At 39.3% G+C, this 23,547-nt stretch overlaps 1 protein-coding gene across 1 annotated transcript; it reads right to left on the minus strand.

The window, feature by feature from the left end:
* Positions 1 to 306: 306 nt before the first annotated feature.
* Positions 307 to 1,621, minus strand: LOC104243574 (nudix hydrolase 17, mitochondrial-like). The gene is made up of 5 exons (XM_009798783.2): positions 1,398 to 1,621; positions 1,197 to 1,284; positions 999 to 1,082; positions 753 to 881; positions 307 to 642 (listed from the first exon to the last, which is right to left on the minus strand). Exons 1-5 carry the CDS (start codon positions 1,466 to 1,468, stop codon positions 514 to 516), a joined length of 501 nt encoding a protein of 166 aa, XP_009797085.1. The 5' UTR covers positions 1,469 to 1,621; the 3' UTR covers positions 307 to 513.
* Between the last annotated feature and the right edge of the window lie 21,926 nt (positions 1,622 to 23,547).

The raw sequence follows: 23,547 nt of genomic DNA on the forward strand, positions 1-23,547 counted from the left end.
TTTATGGACAATTTTTCCCATTTTACGAACAGCAAAAAAAATGATTATACAAATTGTTCAACAACTTCTAATGGCAGTTTCCCTTTGAAAATTTACTTGAAAATCTACATCAACATAACCAAAAAATGTGGTACACTGGATTAGACTATTCTTTCCTTAACCAGAAGTTTCAAGTTCTTCGAGTCTTGTGTATAGAAAAATCCTAGGTAGGGAGCGCTTCCCCGAATGGGTGTCTACGCGGCGCGAATCCGAATATTGTCAGTCTTGCGAATATCGAACAAAGATAAGAAACCAAAAAAACGGATGTAGAGAGAAAGTGAACCTTTTTTTTTTTCAAACCCCAAATAAGTCAGAATGATAATGATACAGTTATTTCCCAAATCTGTCAGAATGTGATAATGATACAGTTGTGGAATCCCTTTGACCATCCAGCATTTATTGGATCTACTTTTTTTCTCTTTCCCTATTGCTCTATTTACAAAATCCTAAAGAAAATGAATTTTTATTCTTTTTCTAGCTAAGAGAACTTGAAAGAACAGCTTCTTTGTCAATATCAGATGAATTCAGCCTCTCAACTAATCTCGCAAGGGCTTCTTTCATCCACCATTGCTGACAAACTTCACTTGCTTCCTCCACACTCATCTGCACAATACAATTAATCAAGATATTATTAGTGACTTCAGTTTCTTGCTACTTCAAATTAAATCTTGATTTTTCAATAACAAGTTTTTTTTTCTTAACAATACACTTACCCATGCTCTTCTTCTCACATTTTGCTCAGGCCAAAGAGAAAGTTGTTCTGTAACAAGCAATGGAAACATGTAACCTTCATGATAGATGCCTTGACTCTTGCTCTTGAATCTCCAGTTTCCTAATTCACACTGAAACAGAAGCATGCAGTTTATTAATAATTCTTCAACAAAAGTAATTATATATATTTTTATTAAAAATTAATACATAATTAAAACATGATGAAAAAATAGAAATATGATAGAGACCTGAACAATGCCAAGAACACCAGCTTCTTCAAGGGATTCACGAGAAGCTGCTTCTTCAACAGATTCATCTAGCTCCCATCCTCCCTGCAAATTAAAATTCCATTTGTGTTATTAATTAATAGGCGATGACCCAAAGAAAATAAAATAAAATAAAAAATGAAAAATCATTCTGTGATGAATACTATAATGATTATGTACCTTGGGAAACATCATTGCATGACCCTTCTGGGAACTAACAACAAGGACCTCAAATTCACCATTTCTTGTAAATCTATATGGAATACATCTGCAAAAATATATGGAAAATTTGCAGAATTAATATTAACACCCAAAAACGACTAACAGAAAATATAATCAACGTAGAGAAATTAGAAAAAGACAAGGGAAACGAAGACCTACCCAACAACAAGGCGGCGGCCTTTGTTGTACCTCTGCAATTGTCTTCCTGTACGAGAAACCATACAAACCATTTTTCCTTTATTTTCCTTTTCTCAGAAAAGAAAATTCAGACAAGCAGAGAGATTCTGTGTTAAAGGTGTTTACACAAAAATAGATAGAGAAGATATAAGCTAAAAGCCAATGGAAAAAATGATAGGAGAAGAATAGAAGAGAGAAGAATTCATGAAGTTGGATTTGTCTAAGGGCTTTAAATAGGGAACATACATATGATTAAACCCGGCCCCCCTCTCAAAAAAATAAACATAAAATTGTACTTCCTCCGTTCCATTCCATAGCCTATTTCTTTTCGATAAAAAGAATAAGTTCTTTCTTAATTTGAAAATAATTTAGCTTAAACTATTTATTCTACTCTTAATGAGAAGCTTTTATAACTATACAAATACTTTGGACCTTTTTTATTTATTTATTTAGGACCATAAATTTTATTTTATTTTTATTTTTTTTAAAACTCCGTATCCAATCAAATAAGTTCATGAAACGGATGAAACAGTATTTATTTGTTTTTGGATGTTTGTGTTAGCTGACGAAAACCGCGGATGCGTGTTATTATGTGGAATAATAATGGAAGTAGAAGTAGAAGCGTGTCACCATACTCGCGTCGCCTTCTTTCTTCTTTCTTAAGCCTTAAGTCTCAATTGCTATTTTCTTATTTACCCCATTGTCCAAATTCATGTGATGTTTTTTCAGCTAATCTATACTATATTAAAAGCACGAAGGCCCTTAGCGAAATATCGTTCGACTTTTTTACCCTTAAAAAATCGACTTTACACTAGATAAAATTGTAATTTAAGTTGCCTTCCTAATATTTAGGAATAAACATTCAATTACCATTTATGCTAATTTTTCTAAAGTTAGAACTTTAAAATCAACTAGAATTAATTTGTTAATCTTTCCTTATTAGATTGTATTACAATTTTATTTGCAATAGGAAGACGTGATTTTAATACAATAAAGACTTTTGTTTCAAAAGGAAAAACAATACTAGCTTTTTACCACGTCTAATCTCCATATCATTTGTAGGATTTTAAATTAAAACGTTAAAAAAAGAAGAAGAGAAGATTAATCAAGTACACTACTAAATTGATTAATTTTTAGAATACATAATAACTTACATATCGTTCTATCTATCTATATTAAATGCACGAAGGCCCTTAATGAAATATCGTTCGCCTTTTTTTTTACCATTTAAAATTAAACTTCACATTAGATAAAATCGTAATTTAGTTATTATCGTAATATACAGTACTTTGAAATCAACTAATTTGGTTATAAAATATTTCTTGTGTTAAATTATGTAGGAAGTCCTAATATTTAGGACTTTAATATAAATATTAAAGAAAGCTCGGTGCACTATATGTGCGGGGTCCAGGTAAGGCCTGGACCACAAAGATCTATTATCATTTACTTATATTGTTTGGGAGAAATAATAATATTACATTGTCTTAACATAAATATTGTTTGGGGAGAAATAACAGTATTACATTGTCTTTTGCTTATATTTGTTTACGACAATTTTTATATGAAATATGTTTCAACTTATAATTCTAAGGGGAGGACACTATATATTCTTACTATTAAATTAAGATGTATGTACTTAATTAACTATTTTTCTAATAATTAAATATAATTTTTAAATATTATGTGAAAACATCGATGAAGAGAAAAAGATGTTATTCGAGTAAGAAGGAGTTTTAAAAAGTATCTCTATTTTCTATATCATTGTAAAGGCACGAATCCCGAATGCAAAAATAAATAAATTATTTTTTTAATTTTATTCAATAACTCAAATATATTATTTAATAATATTTATGTAATTTTTTAAAATTATATACTCATTGATATAGGTACACGCGCAAAGCGCGTACCCTAAGACTAGTACAAGTTTAAAAGGGAGAAACATTCTTAAAATTTATGATTAAAATAAACTATAGAAATTTTTGTAATTAGAAATTATTACTTAAGGATAAGATAAAATGTTTACAGTTAATATATTACGTACTAAATACAGAAAGATGTTATTTTTATTGGGATGACTAGAAAAAAAAGAATATAACCTAATTTAGAATAAAGAGAGTAGTATACCATAAAAAGAATTAAACTATCAATGTAATTCAATCATTTATAATAAGCTATTATTGTTTATCTATGCTATTTTTTAATTCTCTCGCTAGCAATATTAAATTAAATATAAAGAAGTCCTTGTTATAGTAGATCAACATGTCATGATAGTATAAAAATTTATGTTTGCTAATGTACAAAACTTAAGCTAGTTCTTTAATTTTATCTCCTTTTTTTTTTTTTATTACTAGTTTACTCTCTATTATTTGTCTTGTAATTATTAGGGGCATTGATGATTGGTTAATAACAATGTTGCAATATAGATTTGTTTAGTACTCCACTAATTTAAGCAAATAATTTTTCTTCTCGCGAAATCATTGGGTATAACTTAAGTCGGCATTGGAAAAAGATATAAAGCTTAGTCTCAATAAAAGACAAAAAAACAAAAACAGAGGAGAGGTTATTTGATGTGGACGAGTAATTAAATGCAATAATTATTGTTTAATATTTGGATTATCTTTTGTTAATAGGTATCATTAAACTAATATCTTGCTGGATCTTACTGGGCTGGGATTTTTGACTTTAGTTATAACTACAGAAAGGTGCATGTCTTATTCTCCAAAATAATAATAATAAAACAAAAATGCGATTGGAGGGGAAAGACCTCAGTTAGTTACCTAACGTGTCTACTACGTGGTTTTGCAGTGCATTAAGTTTATTCTGTACTTTATTTCCTTTTTAATAAGATTTTCTCCTTTTGCTAATGATGTTTATATTAGATTAAGAAAATTGTTAGTGATGCTTACAGGCATCTTTTGAATATGTAAGAAAGAAGAATGCTTGAAAATTGATGCACTTCTTTATCCTAAATTCAGTTCTTTCTAGCCGTTGGGCAACTTATAATCTTGTTAATTTTATCAAAGACATGTTAAGTGGGATATACACGGCTTGATTTCGTTTTGTTTGAGCAAAAAAAGTATGAGACCTTTTTTGTTAAACTAATTAAATAAGAGGATGGAAGATAAATCCTAGTTAAAGATAATTAATTTTAGATCCGAAATGAGTAATATGAATAGAAAAACATAGCTGAGTATAAATGCTGGCAGTGATTATGACCAGATTTAATAGCAGAAAGAGAGATGCATTAAGTAACATTAAATGACAATAAAATGCAAATAAAGGAAAAGATTCACCCAATCTTGAGGGGTGCGGATCCTCTTTCATTTGATAAAGTTGAATGATAGACAAATACAAGAACCTTAGTTCCCTTTTTGGATCTGATGAACGATGGGATCACAGATCATCTAATCTCTTTAGAGATGTATGTTTACATATTTTCTAGAGAGAGGGAGAGAGCCCCCTTTTAGGGAAGTCCTCCCTTCCTATTTATAAGGGGTATCCATAGAAAATCCTAAAAAAGTACAATTAGAGAAAATATTCAATAGAACATTCCCTTTGAGGATTCCAAAGCAAACTAGCTATTTCATCACTGCCCGACCTCGGCCTTATTGATGACTGTTCGACCTCGGCCTGCCTGACCTCGGCCTTATTGATGACTGTTCGACCTCGGCCTTATTGATGACTGCCCGACCTCGACCTAATTGATGATTGTCCGACCTCGGCCTGCCCAACCTCGGCCTATTGTCTCAGCGTACCAAATTTCTCTGATCCGATTTTGACCCATACAGTTAGTCCCTCCGCTTATCGAGGTCGTCTTTTGGTCGAGCTCGGTGAGCGGACATCATTAATCGCAGTTCGAGAAATTCGGATGGGGATGTCGACTAGTGTGGATCGCGGCTGAGGGTGTCGATCTTTAGGTCAAAGTGGTATCCCCACGGGCTGAACTTGAGCAGAGTTTGATCAGGGCCAATGACCCGAGTAATGAATCGATTGAGAAGACAGTAGAGTTGGAGAAGGCCGTCGAGGCCAGGATGGCGGCTTTGGCAAGGATGGCGGCATCGGAGAAGGTCATTTGCGTCCTCAGATCTGGACGGGCGAGGAGACCAGATGCCAATTCGGGAGAGGTCGCCGAATGTAAATTCGGGTGAGGACACCGAATGTGAATTCAGACGAAGTCGCCGAATGTGGATTCGGGTGAGGAGACCGAATGTGAATTCGTACGAGGTCTTCGAATGTGAATTTGGACAAGGTCGCCGAATGTGAATTCGGGTGAGGTCGCCGAATGTTCATACGGGCGAGGTTGCCGATTGTGAATTTGGGCGAGGCCGAAGGTTGATTCGGGCGAGGCCGCAGTTGATTCGGATGAGGCCGAAGGTTGATTCGGACGAAGCCAAAGTTGATTCGGACGAGGCCGAAGCTGATTCGGACGAGGCCGAAGGTTGATTTGGACGAGGCCAAAATTGATTCGGAAGAGGCCGAAGGTTGATACGGACGAGGCCGAAGTTGATTTGGATGAGGCCGAAAGTTGATTCCAACGAGGCCAATTTTGGACGAGGCCGAAGTTTGATCCGGATGAGGCCGAAGTTGTTTCGGACGAGGCCAAGGTTGATTCAGACAAGGCCAAAAGTTTATTCGAACGAGAATGAAAGTTGATTCGAAATGACATAAGGAAATCTATGATGCAAGCAAGTTGAAGGGTTGCAAGTAATATAAATGGATATGTATAGGTCGCAAGCTATTGTATGGTGAAGCAACAAGGTTTTAGAAGGCAGGAGTAAGGAGAAGAACGCGCGAGTGAGAAGGAAACGAAAATGGATAAGTCCTCAGGATTAAGCCCATGAAAACAAGAAGAGCACATGGTTTCTCTAAGTTATACAAAGCTTACTATAGCCTGAATGAACTCAAAGGAGTCTAAGACTAATAGCATTTAGAAGATATGGAATGTTGCCCTAGTAATAGAATAAGGGTGCTGATAGATAAAGGATGACGTTTGGGCCTTCGATTGAGTAATGATCTGACGAAGAAAAGAAAGGGATCTCATGAATTGGACATGATTAAAATACCCATGTAAGGTGAATCACATTGGGATGGGTTAATTCCGACGAGGCCGAAGTTTGATTCGGATGAGGCTGAAGTTGGTTCGGATGAGGCCGAAATTGGTTCGGACGAGGCTGAAGGTTCATTCGGACGAGGCCGAAGTTGATTCGGACGAGGCCGAGGTTGATCCGGACGAGGCCGAAGTTGATTCGGACGAGGCTGAGGTTTATTCGGACGAGGCCGGAAGTTGATTCGGACGAGGCTGAAAGTTGATTCGGACGAGGCCAAATTTTTTATTTTGGCGATGTCCCTTGGCCATAGGGGTATTATTTCGGGTTGGTCGAAATGTTAACCCATTGCAATTCAAGCGAGGTCAAATTTTTCATTTTGGCGATAGCCCTTGGCCGTAGGGATGTTATTTCGAGCTAGCGTTGAAATATTATCATGTTACGATTCGAACGAGGTCAAATTCTTCTTTTTGGCAATGGCCCTTGATCGAAGGGGTGTTATTTCGAGCTGACGTCGAAATGTTAACCTGTTACGATTTGAACGAGGTCAAATTCTTTTTTTTGGCGATGGCCCTTAACCGTAAGGGTGTTATTTCGAGCTGACGTTGAAATGTTAACCCGTTGTGATTCGAACAAGGTCGAATTATTCTTTTTGGCTATGGTCCTTGGCCATAGGGGTGTTATTTCGAGCTAAGGCCGAAATGTTAACCCGTTGTTTCATTATTAGCTTTTGGAGGATCGCAGGTCGCCGTATTGTTTATGCATACGTCGGGGTGAATCCTGACGTACTCGACCCTTGTTTTTACTGGAGAATATTGGGTGTTACCCGGGGGAGTCCCAATTTTGCTTAATTTTGATTGCGCTGGCGAATACGATGCGTTCCCTAGGTGAGTCCCAATTTACTTAATTTTGCTTGCATTGGAGAGTACGATGCGTTTCCTGGGTGATTGCTCCTGCTTCTATTGCACTTAGAGAAATAATCAGTTAAAACAAAATGAAAGTGTTCGTTACCTCGATTTGATCGGTAGACGAGTGAAGAGGAGTGACCACGTTCCCTTCTCCGGTTATGCTTTTAGTCACCGCTACCAGTTTGGCAAGAAAGGGTTATTCCGCCAAATAATGAGGAATATATGCGGAAAACACTCTAAATCTTAGAGGGGGAAGGCAAGCCCTCGTCAAGTACAATCCCGACATTCATCTTCACGAAGACGTCTGAATTGGCAAACTTTCCGGTACCATCGTCTCTGCCGATTTCCTCAACGGGAACGTAGAGACTCAATTTAATAGATAATAACTAGAAAGCTTTGGTCCTTCGCTTTTGATTTACCTTGATGCTTCTTTCCAGCGAAAATAGTACCTGGAAGTCTAATCACGCCCAACTATGCCTTCTAAAAGACAAAGCGGTCGTTGCAAATATAATCCGGTTTTAAGTCCGGAGTCGAATCCTCAGGGAACTAACCTATCTATTACAACTTTTGGCAATGCTATTAGCAACTCAAACAATTTCCAGATGCATGATTTTTATCAATAAAGATTGGGTTTTTGTTTAACTACTTCCAATGATATTAAAAATAACAATATGCTAAATCAAAGATAATTCAATAGTAAAAAGGTCTAGGGTATTGATTTCCCCAATTGCTAGTTTAGGTCTTAACTCTTTTGTTATAATCTTGTCGTAATACTTTATGAGGATTATGAGCTATGGGTTATCGTAATTATCTCTCGATCAACTATGATAATTTACTAGAGCATTCTCTCGAACTACTCTAGCTGACAATATGTGCAGCTCTGAATTATCCCACTAAAGTTTCGTTATCTCTAACCCCACTTTTAAGGTCAAGTAATGAATCTCTTCAACTACCCAAGAGTGGTATTGTTCAACAACAGTCTAACATAATATTCTTTCTCAAGTAACACAAGGCAATTAGACACGATTAATCAAGGTCCCATTCAATTAATCACTATACAAAACGTAGTTGAACAATCATATAATAAATCTGGCTCGATTATAACAAAGTTTAGTCAAAACTTCATCCAACAATTGGTTCCATCAACCCTTGATCAAATGTTTAGCTACTCATAACAAAGCAAGAGAAAACTACAAAGTTGTTCATAATGTGTAATTGAAAGAAATAAAAGGAGATAGAAAAACTCTAATGTTTGGTTGATCTTCTCACACTTGTTCTTGCCTCCAAAGTAGTCTAAAAACAAGCTTAAAACTTTCTTGGGTGAGATTCTTGAGTTTATAAGGGTTTGGAACAAGTTTTCCCCGAGTTTCACTTTGGTCCCAAAAGTCTGGGCAATTGCACAATTCACCATGGCCGCGGCGCAACCGCGGTCAAGGCCAAACATTCTGCCTCGCATTAGTTGCCTGTTGTGGTCCCACCGCGGTCGCGGTGGATTCAAATCCAGTCCCCTTTTTTGCTTCTTTCCGCTCTGGTGCTTCTTGGTTGGATGTTTTCTTCACATTGTTGACTCCAAAACACTCCATAGTTCTTCCTAACTTGGATTAGTCCCTGCGAAGCAAAAGAACACCAATTAGAGCATTTTGTTATCATTTAGCCTATAAAACAACAATAAAGCGTGGTATAATTAGGGTGTAAATATCGTCTATGTAGCATATTATCAACACCCCACACTTAAATCATTGTTAGTCCTCGAGCAATCCACCACACTCTATCAAAGTTCCTTCCCTAAGCTTTCCCCTTAACGAATTACACCATGAACAATTCAAAAGTCGAATCTCTCATGCCATGCAATATTCGCACTTACTCAAACTACTCTATACAGAAGTCAAGACTTACCTTTCCTACGTGAATCACATTCCCTCACATCACACAAGAGAGTAATTCCACAGTTAATATTAGTAAGAACAATTAGGAACTTAGATGGACAAAATTCGCTCACTCTCAAAAAGAACATTCACATGCCACAAAGATGCACTATAGACTTGCCCGTAGTGTACTACTCTACTAATCGAGCCTATTCAGTCTAAGATCAATTAGGACTTCACTTGGTTGTAATGTAGGCTAAGGGATATGTAGGATATATTTGGATATAGTGACTAACCTCCCTAAGCACTTTTAATACAATCACATTAACCTTCAAAATCATGCTTATGTCAACCAGACGTTCCACCTCATTTTTATTTATAACATCTCATTCCTTTAGGTGCATTTGTATTAAGCTACAACTTATCAACTATAACATTTATTCATTTTTTTTGTTTTTTTTACGTGGCGTTTCTTCTTTTACTCTTCCAAAACTACACCTTTCCTCTATTTCATTGGTTCTACTCAAAAACCAAACCACCACCCTACACTTTAACTTTTACATATGTCAAGGTCATTCAAGTGCTCGTGGGAGGTAAAAAGGGTTCAAACATATGGCTATTCAAACAATTGGGTAAGGTTCGCAATTCCGGTCGTGATGACGCCTCTCGTGAGGACAAGGCCAGCCAATCAACAAAACAGTACATCTCTTTATAATTACTTAGCAGGAATAAATCTAAATCATGGGCAATATAATCTTAAATGCGAAATAAACGTGATAGAACAAGGAAAACCATCCCAACTCAGCCCGAAATCGGGGTGTCACGAGTCATGAGCTACTACAGAGTTTACTAATATTTTACAAAGTCTGGATTTATCATAAATAACAAAGATAAGGGAGAAAACGGGGTTGCGGACGTCAACAACTACCTCGTTACTCCTAGTCACCGCCTGGCCTGGAAAGAATTAGCGCTCAGGAGCGAACTCAGCTCTGCCTGTATCTGCACACATGGTGCATGGAGTAATGTGAGTACTCCAACCTAGTGAGTAATAAAAATAAATAACGACTGAAAACATGAAATCTCATAACGGCACAATATAGCGCTATCCCATGCAGTAAAATCAGTTATACATTAAAACAGTGAGTATCGGATAATTCTTCTTTTAAAAATAGTGAAGCCAATTAATTTCCGCAGTAAGGATAAATCAAAGGCTTGCCCCTCGGGCTCAATATGTAAATCTCAGTATAGTATCAGCCCCTCGGGCTCACTCCCAACTCACCACACACAAGCAACGGCCTCTCGGGCCCACTCCCAACTCACCTGGGTACCCTGCGCTCACTGGGGGTGTGTACAGACTCCGGAGGGGCTCCTACAGCCCAAGCGCAATATCAATAGGCCTGAAAGCCTTCACACATCACACACGAGGCCTGAAAGCCTCCTCATATAACACTCGAGGCCTGAAAGCCTCCTCACATCACTCAACATATCCTCACGTATGGCCCTCGGCCTCAATCAGTCCAGAAAATAATCATAAGCCTCTTGGGCATCAGTAAAACAATAGTGCTCAGCTCAACAGCATTATAAATATCATTAAATCTCGAGTTGAGTATAAATGTAGCTGAGTTCACAAAATAATATAATTCAATTGGACTGAGTTCAAATAATATTTCAATTCGTGAGGAAAATAGTGATGTAAATTCACAAAAGATTTCAGATAATTGGCACGAAGCCCAAATATGGCAATAAGCCCCAATCATAGTGAAAAACAATAAATCTTTATCAATTACGCGGTAAAAATATCAACTGGGATGGACCAAGTCACAATCCCCAATAGTAAATGACCCCGCGCTCGTCATACAACGCGTGTCTCATCTCAACATAGCAGTATGTTGTGCAATCCGGGGTTTCAAACCCTCAGTGCATCATTTAAAATCATTACTCACCTCTAGCTCGCTATGCCCTTGCCTCTCTAATTGGCCTCCTCGTGTGACGAATCTGCCAAAAATCACACAAACCTCGATGAAGTTCGATTTCTAAAAGACGGGGTTTTAACCATACATATCTGAAATTCGCCCCTTAATGATACTATAATGATCCCATACAGTTATGTAACTTCAATCTACAATACAACACTCAATATGGCCAATATTAGTACTAGATCCCATAAATTATGCCATTTAGGCATATTATCAAACATCTTGTAGGCATAAATATTTACACCTCTTAACTATAGCATTGGTTCCTCCAACTATCACCATTAACCAATAATTCATCACACTATTATTCTTTAACAATTTATACTCCTAACATCACATGTGTGATCAACCATTCACACCCAAACCAACAAAAATTCCATCAAATAAACACCTTTAAATCCCTACCATGTTCATGTATTTAAATTGGGAATTTATGGCTTCCAACCACCATACAATAAGTTGTAATACTTGATTCATACTCATATTTCCATAGTATATCCATATATGTGAGTCTAAGGTGTAGGATTTACCTTTTGGAAGAAATCTTGCAAAACCCTTCTTTGAGTTCTTGAAGGAATTTCTTGAAAATCTAAGGATTTTTAAGATCAATCCATGTTAATACAAGTGTTTGGGAGTAGTAATCAACTCAAAATACTCCAAAAATCTTTCCTTAGGAGTGCAATTGGGTGCCTTGGTCGAATTGGGGGTGTAGAGGAAGCCCTAAGCTTGAGAAATGACTCAATTCCTCTCATTTCCGGTCTTTAGAGTACTTAAAAACCCTCCAGTCGTGCGAGTTCGCGCGTTGTTCGCGCGTTTTTGCTGAGCATTCTGCCTCAGACGCGCGAAACGCGCGACTTCTCGCGATACTTCGCGCGCTCTGACACCTGACCAGTGAAATGGTCATAACTTCCTGCGTACACTTCCAAATGACGAACGGTTTGTTGTTTTGGAAACTAGACTCAAAGGGATTTAATTTGATAGGCTCTAGATCACACAACTCCTTATATAACGAGAGATTTTATCGTTTAAAGTGAGGCCTTGTGCGCACTCATTTACAACTTTCGTCTATTATGAAATTTCCAACTTCAAAAGTTCCCGTTAGCCATCCGAAATCATCCCGAGGTCCTCGGGACCTCAACCAAAAATACCAATACATCTTATAATATTATTCAAACTTGTTCCAATTATCAAAACACCTCGACTAATACCAAAATTATCGAATTACACCGAATTCAAGTCTAAGTTCCTTTAAAACTTCCAAAACGCGCTTTCGATCAAAACTCGACCAAAATATGTCCGAATGACTTGAAATTTTGCACACATATCCAAAATGGCATAACGAAGCTATAGAAATTCTCAGAATTCCATTCTGACCGTCGGATCAAAATTTCACCTATCAACCGGAAATCGCCAAAATACTAACTTCGCCAAAATGAGCTAATTTCTTCACCGGACCTCCAAAATTAATTCTGATTGCGCTCCTAGGCCTTAAATCATCCCCCGAAACTAACCGAATCATCGGAATTCAATTTCGAGCCCTCTAACTCACAAGTCAATGTTTGATTGACTTTTCGAGACTAATTCTTCCTTAAGGAGACTAATTGTCCCATTTCATACCAAACTCGATCCGAATTGACTCAAATTCACCAAGTACACATATTGAAACATGAATAAGCATTTAACGGGGAATACGAGACGAAAATATAGGAAACAACGGTTCAGGTCGTTACATTCTCCCCAACTAAAACAAACGCTCGTCCTCAGTGAGTTAAGAAACATACCTGGAGTTTCAAATAGGTGCGGGTACCTGCTCCGCATCTCCTGCTCGGTCTCCCAAGTAGCCTCCTCCATGGGCCGACCTCTCCACTGTACTTTCACTGATGCTATATCTTTTGATCTCAATTTTTGAACCTGTCGACTCAAAATAGCCACTGGCTCCACATTATAAGTCAAATTTTCATCTAGTTGTACTGTACTGAAATCTAAAATATGAGACGGGTCCCCAATGTACTTCCGGAACATGGACACATGGAATACCGGATGAACACCCGACAATCTAGGTGGCAAAGCAAGCTCGTAAGCCACCTCTCCAACCCTCCTAAGTATCTCAAATGGTCCAATAAACCGCGGACTCAACTTTCCTTTCTTTCCGAACCTCATAACACCCTTCATCGGCGAAACCTTCAGCAAAACCTTCTCGCCCTCCATAAATGACACATCTCGGACCTTCCGGTCCGCATAACTCTTCTAACGCGACTGATCTGTGCTAAGTCTTTCCTGAATTACCTTCACCTTTTCTAAGGCATCCTGGACCAAATCTGTCCCCAACAACCTAGCCTCACTAGGCTCAAACCAACCCACTGGAGTTCTACACCGCCTCCCATATAAGGCCTCATACGGTGCCATCTGAATACTGGACTGATAGCTGTTGTTGTAGACAAACTCTGCAAGTGGTAAAAATTCAACCCAAGAACCTCCAAAATCAATCACGCAGGCACGCAACATATCCTCCAATATCTGAATAGTACGCTCGAACTGTCCGTCCGTCTGAGAATGAAATGCTGAACTCAACTCCACCTGAGTGCCCAACTCGTGCTGAAAAGTCCTCCAAAACTGAGAAGTGAACCGAGTACCTCTATCCGAAATAATAGTAACTGGAACACCATGCAACCGCACAATCTCCTGAATAAAGATCCTAGCCAGCTGCTCCGCAGAATATGTGGTACACACCAGAATGAAATGCGCTGACTTGGTCAGCCTATCCACAATGACCCAAATCGAATCAAAATTCTTCAAAGTCCAAGGAAGGCCACTCACGAAATCCATAGTAACTCTCTCCCATTTCCACTCAGGAATAATCATCTGCCGAAGCAAACCGCCCGGTCTCTGATGCTCATATTTCACCTGCTGACAGTTGAAACACCGAGCCACATATCCCACAATGTCTTTCCTCATTCTCCTCCACCAGTAATGCTGTCTCAAGTCCTGATACATCTTCGCAGCACCCGGATGGATGGAATACCGTGAACTGTGGGCCTCCTCAAGAATCAAATCTCTAAGCCCATCAACATCGGGCATAAAAATACGGCCCTGCATCATCAATACACCATCATCACCTATAGTCACATCTTTGGCATTATCATGCTGAACTCTGTCCTTAAGGACAAGCAAATGCGGATCATCATACTGGTACTCTCTGATGCTATCATATAAGGAAGATCGAGAAACCACACTAGCCAATACCCGGCTAGGCTCAGAAATATCTAACCGCACCAACTGATTGGCCAAGGTCTGAACATCAACTGCAAGAGGCCTCTCCCCAACTGGGATGTAAGCCAAACTCCCCATACTGACTGCCTTTCGGCTCAACGCATCGGCCACTACATTGGCCTTTCCCGGATGATATAGAATGGTAATATCATAGTCTTTAAGTAACTCAAGCCATCTCCGCTGCCTCAAATTAAGATCTTTTTGTTTAAATAAATGCTGAAGACTGCGATGATCAGTGAATACCTCACAAGATACGCCATATAAATAGTGCCTCCAAATTGTTTAAGGCATGAACTATAGCAGCCAACTCCAAATGATGAACATGGTAGTTCTTCTCATGGGGCTTCAACTGACGAGAAGCATAAGCAATACTCTACCCTCCTGCATTAGCACACAACCAATCCCAACTCTGGAAGCATCACAATATACCGCGTATGAACCTGTAGCTGATGGTAACACCAACACTGGAGTTGTGGTCAGAAGTGCCTTGAGCTTCTGAAAGCTCTCCTCACACTCGCCGAACCATACAAATGGGGAACCTTTCTGAATCAACTTGGTCAAAGGCGATGCAATAGAAGAAAACCCCTGAACAAATCGGCGATAATAGCCTACTAGCCCAAGAAAACTCCGAATCTCTGTGACTGAGGACGGTCTAGACCAACTCTGCACTGCATCTATCTTCCTTGGATCAACCTGTATACCCTCGCTGGACACTATGTGTCCCAAAAATGTCACAAAACTTAGCCAAAATTCACATTTGGAGAATTTTGCATAAAGCTTCTCCTCTCTCAATCTCTGCAACACTACACGCAAATGCTGGGCATGCTCCTCTTGGCTACGCGAGTACACCAGGATATCATCAATGAATACAATAACAAATCCATCCAGATAAGGCTGAAATACACTATTCATCAAATGCATGAACGCTGCTGGGGCATTGGTCAGCCCGAAAGACATAACCAAAAATTCATAGTGACCATATCTAGTCCTGAAAGCAGTCTTGGGAATATCTGACTCCTTGATTTTCAACTGGTGATAGCCCGAACGGAGATCAATCTTAGAAAATACCCTCGCTCCCTGAAGCTGATCAAATAAGTCATCAATGCGAGGCAAAGGATACTTGTTCTTCACTGTTACCTTATTCAACTGCCTATAATCAATGCACATTCTCATTGTGCCATCTTTCTTCTTCACAAATAAAACAGGTGCACCCCACGGGGACACGCTAGGCCGAATGAACCCCTTATCTAGGAGTTCCTGAAGCTGCTCCTTCAATTCTTTCAGCTCTGCTGGTGCCATACGATATGGCGGAATAGAAATGGGCTGAGTGCCCGGCACTAAGTCAATGCCAAAATCAATATCCCTGTCCGGCGGCATGCCCGACAGGTCTGCAGGAAATACATCAGGAAAGTCCCTCACAACTGGGACAGAATCAATACTAGGAGTCTCAGCTCCAACATCCCGCACAAAAGTCAGATATGATAGATAACCCTTCCCAACCATACGCTGGGCTTTCAAGAAAGAAATTACTCTGCTAGAGACATAATCAGTCATGCCACGCCACTCGATCCTCGGAACACCCGGAATAGCCAAAGTAACTGTCTTAGCATGACAGTCTAGAATAGCATGATATGGGGATAACCAATCCATGCCCAAAATAATATCAAAATCTACCATGCTCAACAGTAGTAGATCAACTCGGGTCTCCAGACCCCCAATAATCACAACACATGACCGATACACATGGTCCACAATAATAGTATCGCCCACCGGGGTAGACACATGAATAGGTAAAGTAAGAGACTCCCAGGGCATACTCAAATGACGGGCAAAATATGAAGACACATAAGAATAGGTGGATCCCAGATCAAATAAGACAGAGGCATCTGTGTGGCACACTGAGATAATACCATAGTGAGATTAAACTCACTCTTTCATAAGCTTGTGGAAACACAATTCATCTAAAATTTTAACTCTTCCGCGTTTTCTTGCATTCACTCACCTAATAGTTAAGCCTACTCTCTAGGGGACCAAATTTTTACTAAGTCCCAAATTTTTCAAAAATTTCGGCAGAGTCTCCTTTGTAATTGGGCCTATCCACCTGCCAGAGAATCACTAAAACCATCCTAACAATACATCCACAACTTGACAAAGCATCACAACGTATATCAATTACATTAATATCAATATTACATGTATTATACTATCAAAATTGATACATGGACATGTGTTACACCTATTTGAATCATAACACATAGAAAATACCTTTCAATCCTCCATTATTGGGCTATTCAACCGAGTAAGAACATATTCTTTCTTTAATGTTTTAGACCTTCAAGGTGGTCTCCTTGACTTAACGATTTCGTCATAATACATTTACAGAAGCGATCTCAGCTCCCAGACTTATCTAACTAGTATGACAAATAGCTTCCCCTCATAAGCCAATTACCCACTAGCTTTACCTTTAGTTAATATTTTTGTATACCTTCCACTGCCATACACATTACACCATCACTTAATCTTCCTGAGTCTAAACTCATACCGTAATATGAAATTTACTTCACTTCAAATAGGAGACATAAAAAGATCCTTCACGCACCCATAACTTGGGACTACACATCCTATCACAATGGAAATCATACACTCAATAGTTCATCTCTCATCCAGTAGACCTTCCTTGTCACTTCCAAGTCATATAGATACATATCGCAGTACTATTATACTACTCACATAGCTATCCATCAATGATTCCCACTAATAGAGGCAATACCGAACATATAAGTTCAAAATACTTGCTCACACAATAAGCACCTCGGTGCTAAAGCCATTGGCAAAGATCCGGCCTCAAGTCCTCCAGACTGGCCTAACATCAAACTCAAAATGACCACGTCTCGCCCTTCGATCGGGGAATTACAAGCCATCAAGGCACATCTAATACTGAGCATTCGTTCGCGTATACGAATACGTGGAAGGAATTGTAAAAGTTACTTTTTCAAGCTGAATCAAGGACACACGATAAGAATTCAAGAATATGAAGTTTTTCCTAAAGGTTCTGCAGCCTCTCGAGAATAAATACAGACGGCTCCGTACCGATCCGCGAGACTCTACTAAACCAGCTCATGACTCGCGAGACCTAGTAACCTAGGCTCTGATACCAACTTGTCATGACCCAAAATCCCAACCCGGTCGTGATGCTGCCTCTCGTGAGGACAAGGCCAGCCAATCAACAAAACAGTACATCTCTTTATAATTACTTAGCAGGAATAAGTCTAAATCATGGGCAATATAATCTTAAATACAAAATAAACATGATAGAACAAGGAAAACCATCCCAACTCAGCCCGAAATCGGGGTGGCACGAGTCATGAGCTACTACAGAGTTTACTAATATTTTACAAAGTCTGGAATTATCATAAATAACAAAGATAAGGGAGAAAAAGGGGCTGCGGATGTCAACAGCTACCTCGTTACTTCTAGTCACCGCCTGGCCTGGAAAGAATCAGCGGTCAGGAACGAACTCAGCTCTGCCTGTATCTGCACACATGGTGCAGGGAGTAATGTGAGTACTCCGACCCAGTGAGGAATAAAAATAAATAACGACTGAAAACATGAAATCTCATAACGACACAATATAGCGCTATCCCATGCAGTAAAATTAGTTATACAGTAAAACAGTGAGTATCAGATAATTCTTCTTTTAAAAACATTGAAGCCAATTAATTTCCACAGTAAGGATAAATGAAAGGCTTGCCCCTCAGGCTCAATATGTAAATCTCAGTATAGTATCAGCCCCTCGGGCTCACTCCCAACTCACCAGCACATAACATCAGCCCCTCGGGCTCACTCCCAACTCACCACACACAAACAACGGCCTCTCGGGCCCACTCCCAACTCACCTGGGTACCCTGCGCTCACTGGGGGTGTGTACAGACTCCGGAGGGGCTCCTACAGCCCAAGCGCAATATCAATAGGCCTAAAAGCCTTCACACATCACACATGAGGCCTGAAAGCCTCCTCATATAACACTCGAGGCTTGAAAGCCTCCTCATATAACACTCGAGGCCTGAAAGCCTCCTCATATAACACTCGAGGCCTGAAAGCCTCCTCACATCACTCAACATATCCTCACGTATGGCCCTCGGCCTCAATCAGTCCAGAAAATAATCATAAGCCTCTTGGGCATCAGTAAAACAATAGTGCTCAGCTCAACAACATTATAAATATCATTAAATCTCGAGTTGAGTATAAATGTAGCTGAGTTCACAAAATAATATAATTCAATTGGACTGAGTTCAAATAATATTTCAATTCGTGAGGAAAATAGTGATGTAAATTCACAAAAGATTTCAGATAATTGGCACGAAGCCCAAATATGGCAATAAGCCCCAATCATAGTGAAAAACAATAAATCTTTATCAATTACGCGGTAAAAATATCAACTGGGATGGACCAAGTCACAATCCCCAATAGTAAATGACCCCGTGCTCGTCATACAACGCGTGTCTCATCTCAACATAGCAGTATGTTGTGCAATCCGGGGTTTCAAACCCTCAGTGCATCATTTAAAATCATTACTCACCTCTAGCTCGCTATGCCCTTGCCTCTCTAATTGGTCTCCTCGTGTGACGAATCTGCCAAAAATCACACAAACCTCGATGAAGTTCGATTTCTAAAAGACGGGGTTTTAACCATACATATCTGAAATTCGCCCCTTAATGATACTATAATGATCCCATACAGTTATGTAACTTCAATCTACAATACAACACTCAATAGGGCCAATATTAGTACTAGATCCCATAAATTATGCCATTTAGGCATATTATCAAACATCTTGTAGGCATAAATATTTACACCTCTTAACTATAGCATTGGTTCCTCCAACTATCACCATTAACCAACAATTCATCACACTATTATTCTTTAACAATTTATACTCCTAACATCACATGTGTGATCAACCATTCACACCCAAACCAACAAAAATTCCATCAAATAAACACCTTTAAATCCCTACCATGTTCATGTATTTAAATTGGGAATTTATGGCTTCCAACCACCATACAATAAGTTGTAATACTTGATTCATACTCATATTTCCATAATATATCCATATATGTGAGTCTAAGGTGTAGGATTTACCTTTTGGAAGAAATTTTGCAAAACCCTTCTTTGAGTTCTTGAAGGAATTTCTTGAAAATCTATGGATTTTTAAGATCAATCCATGTTAATATAAGTGTTTGGGAGTAGTAATCAACTCAAAATACTCCAAAAATCTTTCCTTAGGAGTGCAATTGGGTGCCTTGGTCGAATTGGGGGTGTAGAGGAAGCCCTAAGCTTGAGAAATGACTCAATTCCTCTCATTTCCGGTCTTTAGAGTACTTAAAAACCCTCCAGTCGCGCTAGTTCACGCGTTGTTCGCTCGTTTTTGCTGAGCATTCTGCCTTAGACGCGCGAAACGCACGACTTCTTGCGATACTTCGCGCGCTCTGACACCTGACCAGTGAAATGGTCATAACTTTCTGTATACACTTCCAAATGACAAACGGTTTGTTGCGTTGGAAACTAGACTCAAAGGGATTTAATTTGATAGGTTCTAGCTCACACAACTCCTTATATAACGAGAGATATAATCGTTCAAAGTGAGGCCTTGTGCGCACTCAGTTACAACTTTCGTCTATTATGAAATTTCCAACTTCAAAAGTTCCCGTTAGCCATCCGAAATCATCCCGAGATCCTCGGGACCTCAACCAAAAATACCAATACATATTATAATATTATTCAAACTTGTTCCAATTATCAAAACACCTCGACCAACACCAAAATTATCGAATTACATCGAATTCAAGTCTAAGTTCCTTTAAAACTTCCAAAACGAGCATTCGATCAAAAACTCGACCAAAATATGTCTGAATGACTTGAAATTTTGCACACATATCCAAAATGGAATAAAAAAGCTACAGAAATTCTCGGAATTCCATTTCGACCATCGGATCAAAATTTCACCTATCAACCGGAAATCGCCAAAATACTAACTTCGCCAAAATGAGCTAATTTCTTCACCGGACCTCCAAAATTAATTCCGATTGCGCTCCTAGGCCTTAAATCATCCCCCGAAACTAACTGAATCATCGGAATTTAATTCCGAGCCCTCTAACTCACAAGTCAACATCAGGTTGACTTTTCCAAACTAATTCTTCCTTAAAAAGACTAATTGTCCCATTTCATACCAAACTCGATCTGAATTGACTCAAATTCACCAAGTACACATATTGAAACGTGAATAAGCATTTAACGGGGAATACGAGACGAAAATACAGGAAACAACGGTTCGGGTCGTTACAGGTTCATTACGATGTATTATATTTATGTGGGTTTACTTATATATCTGGTTTAACAAAGAAATGCCTATATCACTTCTAAGACTGAATGAAGCTCCTATTTCACTTTGCAAACACACAGGGCAAGTTCTAGGCATCAAATGTAAAGCATAGAATATTGTACAACTCACACACACATGGCACATGACTCACTCCAGATTGGTTAATCAAGACACTCTCTTTTGAGTGTTCAAGTCAGTTACAAATATACAAATTTAAGGCATTTTAGCAAGAGTCAACCACTGAGACTATGCGATACACTCTAGTGTCGGCTATGTTCAGGTGTATTAACTCCAAGGGTTTCTCTTTCTACTTCAGCTCGTAACCCATCAATACTAACTAAAACTAATAACAAAATAAACAAAAACTACCTACACCCGGTTCAAGCTACACCCTTGGAAAAGAACAGTGGCCCAAAGAAAAACCAAGGGAGAGTTACTACACTACCTAAAAATAAAATAAAAAAAATCTTTTTGGTATTTTTTCTAGACTAACTTCCCTCAAGAAACTGTCTCAAATATCCGTCATCAGGAAGAGTCCTTATATTCTTTTATTTATTTTAGTTCGACTAATATCCCTCAAGAGACCTGTCGCAAGGTGTCCGTATTCGGGCCAAGTCGAAGTTAACTACATGACCATACCATACCAATCAATCAAAAAGAAAGCAACATCATACAAAGTTACACAGTCTATTTACAACAAGAGCCATCCCCCACCCTATACTTAAAAGTTTGGCATGTCCCCATGTCAACAAATATAAAGCAGAGTAAGGTAAAGGGACTTCCCTGAAAATCAATACTGATCAGAGACGGTGTCAGGGTCGAGGTGACATGCTCGTCCTAGCGCTCGAAGCCATCCCATAATCTTTTTCTCCGACTTGGCCTATTGAGTGGTCAGAGTGTCAACTCTGGTACCCAGGTCATCGACAGAAGTGCGGAGACCATCCATTTCTTGTTCCAGGGCTATCATGCAGGTACTTTGGCGGGGCTGTGATGGGCCCACCTCATCAACTCTCGTAGGTGGTGGGACAACAGCCTCCTCAACATCATCATCAGATCCATCATCTTCCTCAACCATCACCATCGACTCTCTTCCAATTCTGATTTTGCTTGCCCGGAACAGGGCTTTCAATGGAATTTTCCCATCAACTCTAAGTTTTTCAGGGACTCCAGCAAGACGACACATCTTGGTGACCAGAGAAGGGAAGTAAAAACCTTTGAGTATCTCAGGTGAGCGAATGAACATCTCATCATGGAGGAGCCAGACGACATCAAAATCCTGGTGGGTCATAAGACTATAGATAGCCACTGGCCGTGGCCTATTGACATCAATCATGTTGCTGGAGGGTAGCAAGCGGCTGTTGATAATGGTGAGCCAGCACTTTGCCTCCCAATTAAGAGACTGTGAGTTCAATGTTATCAAACGTTTTATCCATATAAACTCCCTGTTAGGCACACATGTGACATCAAGAATTGGTGTCCAATTGACCCTTGGGCGGTGATAAGCAATATAAGCATCCATCTCTCCCGTGAATTCTGGTAGCCGGTACACCTGGCGGATGACCTCGATGGACGCATTTACCCGGGTATTGCGTACTATGACAACCCCATACTCATGTTCCAGGTAGTTAGCATAGAATTCCCTTACTATCTATACATTTACCTCCTCTGGTTCCTCAAAGAAGATGTCCAACTGACGCTTTCTCAACTCAGCAAAGATATTCGAGCCTTCCACTTGCAAAGCTGCCCGATCAATATGCACATCCACTAACAATTTCTTAGACGCCTTTGCATTGTACCTGTCCTCCGCTGGTTTGGAGACAAACCTAGTGCTGTCAAACTGTGGCGCACTAGCTTGACCCCTAGCTCTCAAGGAACTGCCCGGTCTACTAGCGAATGACCCTGTGTTGTGTCTCTTCCTAGAGGGATGCATTTACCTGTCAAACAGAGAATCGCCTATCAGTGAGGGTGTAAGTTGTGTGAACTATGGGTGGTTACTCAGACTTCACCACAACCATGGTCACATTAGCCTTGATAACTCCATTGGGGCAATTCCACAAACACATTGTGGGCAAGACACTTTCCTAACACATATAGCTCATATGGATATATCAATGATTCCCACAAATCACAATTTGCACTTCACCATTCCACCCATAACACTAGTATTACACACACAAGCACACACATCTCTACATCATAGTGCACACACTTCACTACACATTAGGCACACAACCCATTACAAAGCAAAAGGAAAATCAAAAGAAAAACTCTACGAAAAAAACTACACAATTAAACATTAAACTACATAAAAACTAAAATAAAATACAAGAAAAGAGAGGGAGAAGTATACCATACCTGGGATGAGCAGAGAGGTAGAGGAATAGAGGTAGAATGAGAATGAAAGATGGGAGTGAATGGGAGAAGAAGAAGAAGAAGAATAAGAAGAAGAAAAGAGGAAGGAGATGAGAGATTAGGGTTAGAGAGAGAGAGAGAAATTGGGAAAGTGAGGGGCTTGGGCGGGGGTTATATGAGATTATTAGGGGGGAGTTAAAAAAATTATAAAATAAAAGAAGAAGAAAAGAAAAAAATAAAAAAAATAAAAAAACTTACCTGGTGCGAACTCACCGCGGTCCCACCGCGGCCGCGATGAGTTAATAAAATTGAGGCAGAATGTCATCGACTCACC

Source organism: Nicotiana sylvestris, chromosome 11 (genome assembly GCF_000393655.2).
Source record: "Nicotiana sylvestris chromosome 11, ASM39365v2, whole genome shotgun sequence".
In the NCBI taxonomy this organism is placed as follows: Eukaryota; Viridiplantae; Streptophyta; class Magnoliopsida; order Solanales; family Solanaceae; genus Nicotiana; species Nicotiana sylvestris.

Excerpts from the sequence above, each read along its gene's own strand:
- LOC104243574 (XM_009798783.2), bottom strand. The coding sequence starts at position 1,468 with ATGGTTTGTATGGTTTCTCGTACAGGAAGACAATTGCAGAGGTACAAC. Across the intron at positions 882-998 it reads GTGTTCTTGGCATTGTTCAG|TGTGAATTAGGAAACTGGAG; the intron begins GTCTCTATCATA and ends CTTCTGTTTCAG. Across the intron at positions 643-752 it reads ATGTGAGAAGAAGAGCATGG|ATGAGTGTGGAGGAAGCAAG; the intron begins GTAAGTGTATTG and ends TGTATTGTGCAG.